This window comes from Vipera ursinii, assembly GCF_947247035.1.
Source record: "Vipera ursinii genome assembly, chromosome: 6".
NCBI lineage: Eukaryota > Metazoa > Chordata > Lepidosauria > Squamata > Viperidae > Vipera > Vipera ursinii.
This window is the reverse complement of record NC_139515.1, coordinates 56,903,701-56,919,757: the sequence shown is the minus strand read 5'-3', so window position 1 is coordinate 56,919,757 and position 16,057 is coordinate 56,903,701. Positions and strand designations below refer to the sequence as shown.

Here is a 16,057-nt window from a genome sequence, read left to right as displayed (position 1 = left end):
TAATAATATTGCAAAGAAGGTAATATTTCTCCATAGACATCTATATTTCAGTAACACAACAAACTGATAATAGCTAATGGAAAGGGATTTTTGGTAGTATTTTTTAAAAAGAATATAATATTGCCCAGTGCGGTCAAGTTAAATGGGAAGTGATAGCTCATTTGAGAAAAATAGATTAGCTCAATAACTAAAATAATGATTTCTGTGCTGAGAAAATAGCTGAATTTACATTTGGGAGAATTTGAATAGCGCTGTAACAAGCTATATGGAAACACTGCTTTTCTCTGATCCCTTAAGACAGGGGTGTCAAACTGCCGGCCCATCATCCAGATGCATCCCACCCCATTGCCAGAAATGGAAAAAAAGTCGCAATATGTCAGGACACGTCATGTGATTTTGCGAGTTTGATACCCCTGCCTTAAGACATAGTGATAAATCATCTCTTGTATGATTTAGTGGAAAGATTTCCTAGCAAAATAGGATTTGAACAATGCTGTATCCCCAACCAGAATTATGAATCCTCATTTGAACATAGCAATTTCCAACATTATTACTGTTTTTAAGATATTGGAGACTTTCTTTTTAAGAAACAAAAAGAAATATCCTAACATTCTTAAGGATTGGTTGTGCTTCAAAAATGATTTAGAAGAAATATTTTAAATGGCACAGAACAGCAGTGTTTTTGCTATTCATTAAAACGGTCTTTATTTTACTTTCCTTTTGTACCAATAAAAAGATGCTACTACATTAAGGAGAGTACTTACTAAACTTAATACATCTCTAATCAGTTTCCCTATCTTTGGTAAATGTTCTTGTAAAGTACATGAATGCAACTTGCTGTAGTTTTTTTGCTATTATGTAGAACTTGCAAACATTTACCTCATTTGTCTACTAAAATTGCCTTTGCCCCAATATACCAATTTTCAGATTTGTACTCCATGTTAAATCATACATTTAATCTAACATTTGCTCCAAATATTTTGGTTTCAAATGGCAACATGAAATCATATGCATACAAAAGCACATGGTGATTCATTTCTCCAACTAATAAATTTCTACTATTGGCACTAGCATTCCTTATACCAGTGATGGCAAACCTTTTAGAGACCGAGTGCCCAAACTGCAACCCAAAACCCACTTATTTATCGCAAAGTGCCAGGGCCGCATCAGCATTGTAGTGTCAGAGGGAGGCACCTCTGAGTGCCGCCTCTGACACGCAAAAACCAGGGACACAAAAATGGGCCACCGTGCTGCAAGGCACAAAAAATGGCTGCTGCTGCGCCATGGGATGCAGATACAAGGCACTGCACCACGGAAAAACAGGACAGGGCTAGTGAGTATCACACAGGCACTAGCCCTGCCCCATTTGCAGCATGTCTGTGCTCGCGGCCCCGTGCGCTCATGCACACATGTAAAATGCTTCCCCCTCCCTTTTCTTCCAGTCACCAATCGACAATGGTTGGTGACCTCTACTCGAGCTTGCTAGTTGGCCGTTTCGCCTCCTTTGTGCTGGGTGGTGCTCCTGCTCCAGGCAGCGGTGGCGGCCTGATGGACTTGCTGCTGCTGGCGGTGGCATGAGTGCCACCTCTGGCACGTGTGCCATAGGTTCACCACCACTGCCTTATACATTTATCCATAAACATATTAATTGGCAACGGGTTAATCATACTTCATACATATTACTTCAAGGTCAATATTGAACTATGGCAAACATGTTGATTGTTTCTGCAAATATCTCTGGAGTGATGCAAACAGAAACTGAGATGTTTCAGTAATAAGTAATATATAGAATGTCTAGGATAAATATAGTATACAAAAGCTGAGAATTATCCTCTCTTGCTTTGTTATTAAATGTTTATTTCTATAAAGAGAAAAGTATTAAAACTTCACTCTGTGAAATTATAATTTATTCACATTAGACAATTAAGCTTCAAATTTATACAAAGTATTCCATATTTCAAGCCTAAGAGGTTTATCATGTTTTCTTTAAATCAATAAATATATAGTAAACAGTCTGTCCTGTTAAAAAGCAAAATTCTGCCCTGTAAATTATGAGATGAGGCTGCAGATATTGATATCCATCACACATCTTGATTTACCTTTTAGTAAGATGGAGAAGGTATAGGTTAGGTCAGAGCTTTTCAGAGATTGTACCACTTTTAGGACATGACAATATTCGAGTACCACCAGTGCTTAGCAAGGTGTCAAAAACTTGATGACTAAAAAAGGGGGGGGGATTTTGGGTTTTACTGTTAGATTCATTTGTTCTTAATGAAATGGCTAGTTTATAATATTATGGAAAAGTAAAAAGTTAAAGTTCAATGTTAATGCTTCCTTATATTGCGACAGAGAAAGCCGGAAGTCAATGCCTAACCCTAAGCCCTTCCTCCGTCTCTCTCGTACACCTCTCCCAGAAAGCTGGGCTCCAGCTGACCAGTGCTTCTAGGGGGCTCAGCTGAAGTGCTGATCAGCTGTAGCTGCTTGCGCCAATCTTGAGCTCCTGCCCAACTCACTCGTTCGCCCTTCAAAAAAAAAGCTGCTCGCTAAACACGCCACTTGCTCATGCACCCTTCCCCCGAAAACACGTGTTCTGTACCAGCCTGCTACCAGCCCTGCAGAAAAGGCAGGGACAACCCCTTTTACAAGAAGGCAAGAGGCTGGAACTAAGCCTGCCAAATTTATGGATACAAAAGCAAACAGAACAAGACACGAACCAAGAAACAGGAGCTATTCAAGCGGTTGCCTTCAGCAAACCAGCCCTCCCACGCATTCCCCTTTTATACAGTTCAGGGCGTGGCTTCTCTCTGCCTCCTTCCGAGGTGCCCCATTGCCTTCCTCTGTTTACTCCTGATTGACTGCCTCCTGCGTCGGGCGTCCTTGAACAGGGCCAGCTGTGGGTCATCTTCATCCACGCTGTCAGGCTCACACAGCTGGGTCTGCGTCGTGACCAGGTGGGAGGGGCCTGGCTGAGGGCTCTCATCAGCAAGCTCTCCAACCCCCTCAGCAAGCTCTTCAACACCCCCCTCCTCCTCTGAGTTGTCCGACCCAACTGCCGAACCCACAGGCTGACCCTGAATCACAACAACATGTCACTCGCTAAACACACCACTCACTCACACGCCCTTCGCCCGTAAACACGCCACTTGCTAAACAGGACGTTCGTTCACGTGCCCTTCCCCCGAAAGCACGCTGCTCGCTAAGCGTGCCACTTGCTCATGCGCCCTTCTTCCGAAAACACACCACTCCCTAAACACACCGCTCACTCACACGCCCTTTGCCTGAAAACACACCACTTGCTAAACAGGCCGCTCGCTAACTCATCCTTCGCCCAAAAACACGCCACTGGCTAAACACGCTGCTCGCTCATGCGCCCTTCCTCTGAAAACAGGCTGCTCACTCTGTCTCTCCTCACTGCTTTGGTTAGAAAAGCCTCTTCTCGCTCTGTCCCTTTTATACTTCTCTCTGCCCTCCTCCTCCTTTTCTGAGTGCGCCAGAAGATCCAATTAACCATATCACCACGTGCGCCGATCCTGGGGCTTCTGCCAAGCTCTGCAGCTCCAGGTGATCTTCTCCAGGTCTGTGTGGCTCTCCCCGCTACACTTGGCTAGGGCTCATGTACCACCAGCTAGGTGCTAAAGTACCACTAGTGGTATGCGTACCACCGGTTGAAAAGCCCTGATCTAGAGAATACCTTGCAAAACAGTGTGGAGTTATATATTATCCATCAAATAAGATGTATGTGCTGGGTACACATAGTCAGGATATCTTATATACATATTAAACCATAATCCATAGTTCACAGAACATGATGAGTAAAGACATAAAAACATTAATCCAAAATTTAATATACCATATTACAATATAGTACAATGTACAATCACAGTCAATTTACAACAGTTATAGATTATGTTTTACTGTATTAAAGATGTTAGGAAATGTGAAGTATATTGGAGTTTGGTCAATGATTTAAAATATACCATGCACATGTTTGCAGAATTTATTCCTGGGAAGAATATTATGGGAAACACTGAAATGGTTTATGCTTCTACCAAATTTTCAGTTCCAGAAAAATTATCAGACCACATTCTGATGCATTCCAGAAGAAAACTAGACTAATTCGGTATCCCCCATAACATTCTATCCATAAAACAGTGAGTTTTGTATTTTCCTAGTACAATACTTTTCAGCTGTATTTTAGTACAAAGTTTTCAATGTAGTTTTGAGAATAATTAGACATTTTTAAAAAATATTTTGTAGCCGAAGAATGCCCAACAGCATGAAAAAGTTCAGAAAGCAAATACAGAGGGAGTTGCTATCCAAGGTCAACAGGGGACCCGATTGTTACCAGAACAGCTCATCAAAGAGGCCTTTATTCTGAGTGATCTTTTTGATATTGGAGAATTGGCAGCTGTTGAACTACTCCTGGCTGGTAATGTGATGAGACCCAACTATCACTTCTTTTATTTTCTGATTATGTTCTAATAGTGCAGGATTCCTATACGTGCCAAATGCTCAAGTATATCAAGCATCTCGTTCCGGGTGTTTTCCTATGCTAAGATGCAGTGCTAGGGGGGATAGTGTTTTTCTGCACAAGCACTAGCCTACCTAATCCAGCAACTATGGAATAGAAAACTCCTCCTGAGCAAGACACAACTCTCTCTTTCTTTTAATACCTAGAGAGATATTTTTTAAAACTTCACTAGTATTTAAAATTTTGAATGTGTTCAATGTTTAATGCTTATGCTTGTTTCAGTTGAGCTGTTTAAATTGTGCCTGTGTATGCATTTGCTGTATGTACATTATGCATTTTCATATGTGATTTTCAAATGATGTAAACTTGCCCTGAGAAAATGTTTTTAAGGGCAGCATGTAAAATTTTCAAATAAATACATAAGGGTTATATCATATTATATGTCCAGGTTTAAGTATATTTAAGTATTAACTATGTATCCAGAAGGAACTGTTGGTTGTATTTGACTAATTGTACTAGTAAAATTAGCTAGGAAGGGTGAGAAGATCCTAGAATATATATTAAAAAACCCTGTATGTTGCTCCTTTTAGATTGAAAAAGATTTTTCAAAAGCAAGTTATTAAAGTCATGCGTTTTAATAACAATTTTAGTTAATATGTTGCTTTGAAAAATAGTGACTTATTTTTAAGCCTTATCAAAAGCATCTATTTTTAGGTTACTAAGAGAAACATGAAGGTATTCATATAGTGATTAGTGAAATAGAGGTAGGTTACTAAGTATGATACGGGAACATTTTACAGTATAAACCACATGCTCTATTACTGATCTATAGTGATATGTGGGGTGCTTATATACATTTAGTTGTCACACTTTGAGTTTTGATGAAGAAATTATTGGTTTTCTAATTTCCTTCTCTAGGAACTGGAAAAGATACCATGATGCAGAGACAGTGGATAATGCTCAGTTTATACATGGCAGAGAGGAGGGCTGTACCCTTAGTTACTGTTTTTAGAATATTAGTAATGAGAACAAAATTGGAGAGGACTGAGTCAGAGGTGAACTTGAGCATCTTATTAAGGGAATATTCCATATATTCTCCTCCCCTTCCCTGTTACAGGTAGTCCTCGATTTACAACACCTCATTTAGTGACTGTTCAAAATTACAACGGCACTGAAAAAAGTGCCTTGTGACCATTTTTCACACTTACGATCATTTGCAGCATCCCCATGGTCACTTGATCAAAATTTAGATGCTTGGCAGCTGGTTCATATTTATGACAGTGGCAGTATCCTGGATTTATGTGATCACCCTTGGCGAGTTCTGACAAGCAAAATCAATGGGAAAACCGGATTCCCTTAACAATTGTGTATTCACTTAACACCTGTGCCAAGAAAGGTTCTAAATGAAGCAAAATTCACTTAACAAACATCTCACTTAGCAACAGAAATTTTGGGCTCAATTGATGTAAGTCGAGCACTATCACCTATATTTGAAACTAGGTACAGGAGAAAGAAAAAGAAAAAGAAAAGCTTCAGAAGCTGTGATCTCATATGGGACTGCAACTTTATTTTCCTTTTTAGGAGAACACCAGCAGCCTCGTTTTCCTGGTCTAACTAGGGGGTTAGTAGCTGTCCTCTTATACTGGGATGGAAAGCGATGCATTGCAAATTCATTGAGAACACTTATCCAGTCTCGACGAGGCAAGACATGGACGCTGGAGCTCAGGTCTGTCTTCAGCAAAGTAATCAGAAAAGTCTTAGACAGTAGCCTATTTATTTTGGATTGTTCAAAGCCTTATCTTTGCAGTCGAAGGGAAAGTTGCAACTATTTTAAATCTGTTATATACCGTAATTATCTGTTACAATCTCCATAACAGACTTTGTTTTGACATCTTCATTTTGGCTCTATTGTGTCTAGTGTAGACATGCTTGAGGCTGATGAGTTAAAAAAACTGAGGTACAGTAGTTTACATCATTTTTAAGTTACAAGTGGAAGACATCCAGTTTGAATATTTTCCCACGTGAATCAAGAAAAGAAACCAGCTCAGCCTGTGCTTTATAACTATTTCTTATTTAAATAGTATTTGTATGGCGCTGTAGAGTACCTGATTCTGCCTTTGCATCTGTGATACAATTTGTTGTGTTACTTCTAGCTCAAGACTTAGTGATTCCAATTTTTATCACTTAATAAATATATGTGTTCTCTTGAAAGCCTAATATTGTTAGCATGGCTTAATTTCTAATGTTCTACAATATTGAGGATCATTCAGCATCACGTCAAAATAAAGTTAGTTGTGACATTACTGTCTCTTTCAATTACAGTCCTGAGTTGGTGTCCATAACAACACAGTTTACAGATGAGTTGATGGAGCAGGGTTTAACTCATAAAATTCTGACTTTGTTATCTCAAATTGATGTGAACACTGAATTTGAAAAATTACAGAAAGAACGAGGCCTGGGCAGTGAGAAACATCGCAAAGAGGTAAATAATTTTATAGTACTTTTAATATACGTTTAAAAATATTTTTTTTATTTCAAGCAGTGTAAGATAACTACATTAACATAAATCCAAGATTCATGTAAAGAGAAAAAAAAGATAGAACTACAAAAAAGTTTTACTACAATGTGCACAAAGAGATGGCTACTATACATGTGAAAATTTACCATTATGTGTTTACCAAATTATAATCTGTTGCTATTAAGGTAACTGAATAATGCAACCAAATTTGATAAAATTATTCCTGCTTCTGAAGTCTCATTAATTTAACTTTAATATTTAATCTTTGTACCTCTGTTTTTATGATGCTTCCAAGCTGCTTGGCAGTGACATGGTGACATATAAATTTAGTAAATAAATGTGATTTTTTTTCCTGATGTGGCAGTTGAAAATGGCTTGCTAATCAACAGTTCAATTGTTACGTTATCTAGAGTTTTCCAACGATGCACAATTATTGCTTTGGCTGCTAAAATTAAATAGATAACAGTAATCAGTTCTTTATTTTTAAAGAACTTATGGTTTGCTCCTGTAAATAAATACAATAAGCCAAATTTTGGAGAGCATTTAGTTCTTTGTTTAGTGATACTTATCTCTCCCAAAATAATTAGTCCCAAAGATATAATTTTATCACATGACCATCACAAATGAGAAAATGATCCTTTTTTGAGAATCTTTCCACCATTTGGAAGAATAATTTATATACAGTAAATATATGTGCCAATTTAAGATTAATTCAATGCTAACAGTATTATAAATTGTTATCTCATGACATGACTGCATTGAATATTCAAGCCAGTTGCCTCTTGCTCTTCAGTACAAATATATGCATATATAACTGTTTTTTTCAATATTCAGTCGCGAATTCCTACATAAGAACAGTAAAATATGTTTAAGTGTTTTAAATATACCGATGCAACCCATACATGGAATACTAAATTGCAAATTATGTGTGAACTTGAATTCACATACTTCAGTTCCCTTGTAATGCCATTAAGATAAAATGTCATACAGCTTTCAATTTCTGATGATTTGCACCATGCAATTTTATTGAAAGTGTTATAGAAGTGGTTTGCCATTATTTTCTTCCAATTCCTGCCAGTAGCCCAGCAATGCCCAGGCACCTCCCTCAGTTTTAGTCAGAACCTATTTTGCTTAGCCTCAGAGATGAGCCCAAGTCACAATAATTTTGGCTTAGTAGTGAACTGGCCACTTGCTGATCTTGTTGCTCTTTTCGCTGATACTATGTGTGAAATGCATCTTTGCTAGTTCAGTTATAGAATGGCATGTTTTCAAGTGTAATAACTGTATGCCTATGCAATTGCAATAATATTTTATTTTGAAATAGGTTTCTGATCTTATCAAGGAATGTCGGCAGGCATTGGCTGAAAGCTTGTTTGTTTGGACTTGCCAGTCACCACTAAGTCGTGATGATATTTTAATCCTTATTAGTTATTTCGAGAAAGTAACTGTAGAAGCTGATGGGTCGTTGGACAGAGTAAACTTGGCACTACTTTTGGCTGTTCTGTATTGTTTTGATGTCAGTTTTCTAGAACAGATCACTGAAGATCGAGACGGTAATAATTTTTCACTTTAAGCATGCATTAATTTATAATTGTCATTAATTTATAATTAAATATCTACTAATAAAATATTAATTGCTTACATATTTACGTGGCTGTTATAGTCCTATGATTCTATGGTTGGTTAAAAAAAAGGATCAGATAGATGTACAGCAACTTTTGCACGCTGAAATGATTACTTCCTAACAAGACTATGACAGGCTATATAGCAAAGATTTAATGAGATATAAGAGATGGGTAAGAAATTTTTCAGCAATTTTTCATGTAGAATAAACTTATCTCACAAGATATTAGGTTGCAGATATTTTAGGGGGTTTTTTTCTAAGCTTTTTCATAATTTAGCATGGAGGTGGGTCTTTTAATGGACAACGGAATAGATTTCGGCTGTTGTTATACAACCATTTCTTGATTTTTTATCAGGCTGAAAACTCACTTATTATATTAGATGAAAAGTAAAAAGTAGGAACTGATCTTCTGCCCTGTAGATGGAAACTTGCCACTTATAAATTGTAGGTGGTAAATTAAATAATTGTAGTATTATATAAAGTAACTTTACAGCATAGACAAAATACGTATCTGTTTTGGAGTCTGGATTTGTGGGAATTAGATGATAGTTAAAGGGATCTTTCTATTCTTGAGTTTACTTCCCACTGGTAATATAGGTAGTCCTTGACTTACAACAGTTCAGTTAGTGACCATTCAAAGTTACAACGATAATGAAAAAAAGGGATTTATGACCATTTCTCACATTTGCAACCTTTACAGCACACCCCCCCCCCCATGGTCATACGATCAAAATTCAGATGCTTGGCAACGGACCCATATTTATGACAGTTGCAGTGTCCCAGGGTCACGTGATCATGTTTGTAATGTTTTGACAAGTCAGTGGGCAAGCCAGAGTCACTTAACATCAATTTTACTAACTTAACAACTGCAGTAATTCACTTAACAACTGTGGCAAGAAAGGTTGTAAAATTGGCGCAATCCTCACTTAACAAATGTCTCACTTAGCAACAGAATTTTGGGGCTCAGTTCAATTCCATAATTTGGAGTAAAGCTTAAAAATGTCATTACTTCTAGCAGAATAATATTGGCTTGAATGAATCAATACAAAGACAATGGGGAAGATAGAGGATGCTTTTGCTTTCTTCCATACATTCAAAACTGTTTAAAAGTCTTCTGAAAAATAACCATAATTTAAACTGGAAGAATTTATGATTAAATGTTTCAGTAGCTAATTAGCTTTATAGTGAAATCATCTTCGGCAGAGAACTGCGCTGTAAATTTCAAAGAAGCATAAATACTAAATGATAGTTATGCATTTATTCATAGAAGTCCACTTGTGTTAAAATGGAAATCCAGTGTATTTTTTATTTTATCTCAGAATTTAACTTTTTATTGGTTGTGCTTGCATACCACACTAAGCCATAATGTGAGTGCATGCTTGAACCTAGTCATGATACACTGAATGATTGATTGAATGTCATCGTGTTGGTGTTGATGCTTACTGACCACACACATAGGCTCTCCCGAGAATTATATTTCTTAACCTTTTATGTCTGTCAGTTTTGCGTTCATTGCTGTCAAATCCATCCAACTTGATGCTGGCCATCCACTTCTATTTTCTTCAATTTTCCAAATATTATGGACTTCTCAAGCAAACTGGGCTTTGCATAATGTGCCCTAAGTATGTTAGTTATTCAAACCATGATTTATTATTTGAACTCTGGTTAAAATAAGCCATGGCTAACAAAATGTGGGAGCTGCATTCTATTACCAAAATGCAGGAATATTTAGCAGTTTTGCTAAATGAAGAACAAAATTTTTCACTTCTGTTTCTAAGGCAATATCCGAGTACCACCAGTTGCCCAGCAAGGTGTCAAAAACTTGACCAAAAAAAAAAAAGGAAAAAATGATAACAGGTAGACCTTGACTTACAACAATTCGCTTAGTGACTGTTTGAAGTTACAACGGCACTGAAAAAAGTGAATTATGATCATTTTTCACACTTATGACTGTTGCAACATCCCCAGGGTCATGTGATTTACATTAGGATGCTTGGCAACTGATTCATACTTACAACATTCAGTGTCCCAGGGTCATGCAATCAATGGCCGGGGGCGTGGCCAGCTCATCACTCAGGTTGCGGGGTGCCTGTGTGGGGGGGGGGAATCCGTGGGTCTCTGTTGGAGGGGAGTGGGGCTGGGATGGGTGCCTTCCCTCTCCCATTGTCCCTTCTTTCTTTCCTTCTCTTCCTCTTTGTCCATTCGTTCCTTCCCTGCAGCTCCAGCTGATCTCTCAAGTCTGTACGGCTCCGTTTTGACTCATTCCCACCCCCACTATAATTAGCTAGGCTGGGCTTGCGTACCACCAGTTGAAAAGCCCTGATCTAGTGGATGGTGATCATATGTGATTAGAACATATAGCATTGATATGGGAGCAGCCCATTGTGTATCCATGAACTAAGTATGATAAAATAAAATTAGACAAGTCTTTTTTTTCATTTTCAGTGAATTGGACCATGCTTTTTCATTGGTATATACCTTTTATTGTTGCTTTAGAACTGATGCGCCAGTTGCCGCTGCTAACAGAGAGACAGTATATAGCAGCAATCCATACACGCCTTCAGGAATCTCGGCCTTGGAAACTACCAGGACTTCAAGCTACTGTTAGGTTAGCTTGGGCGCTAACTTTGCGTGGAATTTCACACTTCTCTGATGTGACAGGTAAATTTGATTAAAAGTGGCATGTAGTCAAGGAACTCAATTCCATTCCCCTGCCTTCATTTCAGTGAAGGAAGCAGATCTGCGCCCATTCCACTGGTTAAAATAGCAGTTCTAACTGATTTCCTACGAAGTATGATGTGTTATGACATTGCTTCTTTTGTTTTTTCTTCTTTGTAGCATTTGCGGAATTTACTGAAGCTGATGAAGCAATGGCAGAGTTAGCAATTGCAGATAATGTTTTTCTATTCCTCACTGAATCTGTAGTGAGAGCAGAAAACTTTTATCAGGAAGAATTTTACATCCGTAGAATCCACAACCTTATCACAGATTTCCTTACCCTCATGCCAATGAAAGTAAGTTTCATGGGAAAGGAGCTAAGTTAGAATTATCTTGAATATAAATAGATCAATTTCTTTACACAGACTTGAAAAAAGTACGTCTAAACATTTTAGGGAAGACTTTAAACTGAGAAAAAATTGTGATTTTAAAATGAACATGTGGAATGATACATGTCCTTGAAACAACATTCAGACATAACAGTTCATTTGTTATCTGATTATTCATCTATATATAATTTTTAAAAAATCTAAACTTGTATTGAAGGTGACTTTTCCTGATGTATTAAAATATTTTAAATAATTCAGCTCTATTTCTTATATAACTAGTCAGAATTTCAGTTCTTTTGAGTAAGTCAAATTGTTATATTTTAATCTGCAGTTACAAAGTGGTTCTCAGTTAATGACCATTTACAACATTGTCACATGATTGCAATCTAGTCACTCATGATTACACATTACAGTGTGCTGTGATCACATGATTGCAATTTCCAACATTCTTCATTAGCAAGATCAATAGAGTAGCCAGAAGGAAGTTGGAAGTCAAGATTACATGAGATTCCCACTTAATGACCTGCGAAATCCTCACTCAATGATGGCAACCTGGATTGCCAAAACTGCTGTTGCTAAACAATGTGTTCAAGTGATATGGTTTACAACCATATCACTTCTGACATGTTCTGGTCTCAATTGCTGTCGTAAACTAAGAATTAACTCTTAAGTCTAGGTGAAATATAAATATATTTATATCAAATATAAATATATTACTGTGCCTATGTCCTGGATGGATAAGTTTGGAAAAGTCTATTAAAGGCAAATGTTAAACCTCAATATTATTTCTGGGTTGGGATACTAATTGCAGGGACCCAGGGACTGATTCCTTTGAGACTCAAAATGCTGGACTCAAATGGGCCTTAACCTAATCAAGCAGGATAGTTCTCATGTTTAATTTAAAAAATACTCTTTCTTTTTGTTCATTTATTCTATGTTTAAAATTCTAGTGGTGGTAAATTATACTGATTTTTTTCTTTTTTTCTTAATTTGCTTGGCCAATTGTATAGGTGAAACAACTGAGAAACCGTGCTGATGAAGATGCTCGTATGATTCATATGAGTATACAGATGGGTAATGAACCACCCATATCTGTTAGAAAGGATCTAGAACATCTGATGCTTTTAGTAAGTGAATGTTCTTATTTTTAATAGGTCCTTGTTCTTTAAAAGACACAGCAAAATGTTTGTTAAAAATTATTTAAAAATTTATTTTTAACTATTTGGCCATTTATATCAATCACATTTTTATTAATCTAATTTGCTCAGGGCACATTTTAAAAGTAAAGAAAGCAACTAAACCATGTTTTTTTTAATTTCTAGAAAGATTTGTCTGCCCTCTCACCTAGAATTTAAACCTCGGAAGAGATATAATACTTGATTTCTTTGTTCTTCAATAAGCAAATCTGTACAAAAATTGACTTGTATTTTCTGCCATAAAATAGTTTTATGTAGCTGTGCTGTTTCTATGAAGTTCTGCTGTAAGCAAGTTCGTGGATGTGGGTTTGAGTGTCTATAGCAGAGTTTCTCAACATCAGCAGTTTTAAAATGTGTGGATTTCAGAAGCTCCCCCAAATCCCCAGTTTTTATTTTTACTATAATAAATTTATTGGGGGAAAAAGATGGAGAAACACTACTGTAGAGATTTATTGCTGTGCTTGGTGTGAATAACTATGTCTTCCGCTCCTATCAGTACTTTAGGGAAGAAGAAACTGTTTTATGAAGGGAAGAGACTTGACCAACGGGCTTGTTTTTCTTGCTATATATAGACTATAAATTTCTTTGGAAGCAAAGCAACATAAGAGGGTTTAATGTCCCCTTTGTTTTTTAAGATGAGTTTTCTATATTGGCTTATGGAGAAATGATATGCAATTAACTCTCATTAAGCCAACACAGTTTTCTATTGTCTCCTGTTTCTTGGGATATATTTTCTTGGCATAAAATGAATGTGTTATACATAGCCAAAAGAATGACAGTGGGAGGGATTTCTCGCTTTCTGTTGTGTGCTTTTGTTTAGTTTCCCTAGTTTCTCTCATTATCCTTCTCTTTCCTGCCTTTCTCTGTATTGACCTGTAGAATATCTATCTGAATGTAGGTTTATCACTTAAAAAATATAGTCTGTTGTATCAGTTTTGTTAAGCAAATAATAATATACCTTTTATCATAATTGTTCATTAAAATCTGAAAAGATTCCAGAGATTTTAAAGAGCATATAATTTAAATTTAAGTGACTGTGCGTAGGAATGATGTTGAATTGCTTGGTGTGCTCACATGACATCATGCTTTATAATTTGCACTGTTTTGCAACAGAAATTCCAATCCTCATTGCTGTTTTTAACTAAGCACTACCTGTACATTTGCTGAAATAAGACAGTTTTTCTTTTTCTTTTTTTTTTCCTTTCCAGATTGCTGAGCTGTATAAGAAAGATCCCTTTAATCTGGAATTTGCCCTTGAATATTGGTGCCCTTCAGACTCTTTGCAGAGCTCCACTATCATAGGATCATATCTTGGGGTAGCCCATCAAAGACCACCTCAGCGTCAGGTTAGAAAAATGACTCCTTCATTTGGAATGCCTGTGATTTGAAATGACTTTGTTTAATTTAGTTAACTAACATATTAATTAATAAACATATTTGTTGACTTTTATCACTATTAAAGGAAGAGCCCTGTTGAGGAGAAGTTACTGCACATCACCTTTTTTTTGAAATTGCAGTGGATTACTAACCCCCTTTTTCCACCCCCTCTCTAAATAACAAGTCTGTATGTTTCATTATTTACATAAAGAGTAGTTATAAAGATTATTTTGCACATTCTAAAATATTACATAAATGCTATGCAAATTTAGTTTTGCTTTACTATTTTGAAAATAAAATACAACCCAATCTAAGTTCAGATCTTTTTTTGAGTTTGAGAGAGAAAAATGCATACTTTGTATAATCATCTGTACGGTAATCAGAAATATTCAGTGGAAGAACCATCATTTAAACTCCTGCTTGGTATGCACTTGACCTGGTGTAGAGTATGTGTGTGTGAGTGGAGAGAAAAATATTAGAGCTGTAAATTTATTATTATTTAGTACAATCCTATCTCTTTTCAAGAGTTTTTGAGGGAAACATGAATGTTTTGGATGCTGTAGATCCGGGGTGTGAAACTGCCGGCCCACGGGCCAGACGCATCATCCGAAAGCCACGCCCACCTCATTGCCGGCAATGGCGAAAATGCTCCGATACATTGCGTGACGTCGCGAATTTGACATGTCTGCTGTAGATCCACTTCTGGCACCCCATTCACTTATTGACATATTATTTATATTCCCATCCCTGCCCCATTTTTTAAGCAGAGGTTTCTATTGCAGCAAGGCCTCCAAGCCTATAGCATTTCTTCCACTTGATCCTGGAGATGCATCCCAAGAACTATCGGAGGCAAGACAGCAATTGTGGAATGGTAGACTGCAGTATTCTCCTAGTTCCTGGAGCTTTTTTCTGAGAACCATATGAGTGTAGCCTTCCCTCACCCCCCCCCCCCCATTGAAACCTGTGGTTGTTAATATTGCCAGTAGGAAGAATATTGCAGTTAATTCTAATAAACATAAAAGATATAAAAAATTAAGTGATTACTTAAGCAGATTGTGTGTGCAGGAAGTTGACTTATGACCATTCGTTTAACAATAATTTGAATTTATGACAGTGCTGGGGAAAAAATGATCGGTCCTTGCAAAGTTGCTGCATGTGCTTTGCAACCAGCTTGTATTTATGACAGTTGCAGTGTCCTAGGGTCACAGCGATTGCCATTTGCAACTTGCACAGGAGGCTTCTGACTGGTAGAGTCGGGGGGGGGAGTGGATTTGTTTACTGTCCGTATGATTCATTTAATGACCACAGTAATTTGCCTAATGGCTCTGGCAAAAAGTCATTGGGTGTGATTTACTTAGCAACCGCATCACTTAGCAACTATCCCAGTTGTGGTCATAAGTCAAGGACTCCCTGTATGTGCTAGCCAGAGATATTTGAAAACAAATGTCAAGACTTTCTTTGGGTAGGTATTCCTACTTAGATGAATCTTTGTTTATATTGCAGGTTGTTTTATCGAAATTTGTTAGACAAATGGGAGACCTGCTTCCTTCCACAATTTATATTCCTTATCTGAAAATGCTTCGGGGATTGGCAAATGGACCTCGGTCTTCTCATTATTGCTTTACTTTGCTAAAGGGTAATGGTAGTACTCATGGTAAGAAATACAGCATCACATAGCTGAATATTATGATATTTTATTTCCATTCACATAAGCATAAACTTAAGTCCACGTTTCTTCAGGGAAGTACTTGAACACTTTGATTGAAGATTTTCATATTTCTTATGTCATGACGCCCTTTTATTGCCTATTCGTAGGGCATTTCA

At 37.1% G+C, this 16,057-nt stretch overlaps 1 protein-coding gene across 1 annotated transcript in view; it reads left to right on the top strand.

Annotated features, from left to right (window-relative positions):
* The window catches only part of NUP205 (nucleoporin 205), a 49,958-nt gene that overhangs the window by 1,467 nt on the left and 32,434 nt on the right, over positions 1-16,057 (top strand). Inside the window, exons 3-11 of the mRNA XM_083366734.1 lie at positions 4,258-4,429; positions 6,053-6,197; positions 6,794-6,953; positions 8,314-8,542; positions 11,110-11,274; positions 11,452-11,627; positions 12,671-12,787; positions 14,065-14,202; positions 15,737-15,887. Of these exons, the coding sequence (XP_083222860.1) occupies positions 4,258-4,429; positions 6,053-6,197; positions 6,794-6,953; positions 8,314-8,542; positions 11,110-11,274; positions 11,452-11,627; positions 12,671-12,787; positions 14,065-14,202; positions 15,737-15,887 (1,453 nt within the window). The remainder of the gene's footprint in view (positions 1-4,257; positions 4,430-6,052; positions 6,198-6,793; positions 6,954-8,313; positions 8,543-11,109; positions 11,275-11,451; positions 11,628-12,670; positions 12,788-14,064; positions 14,203-15,736; positions 15,888-16,057) is intronic.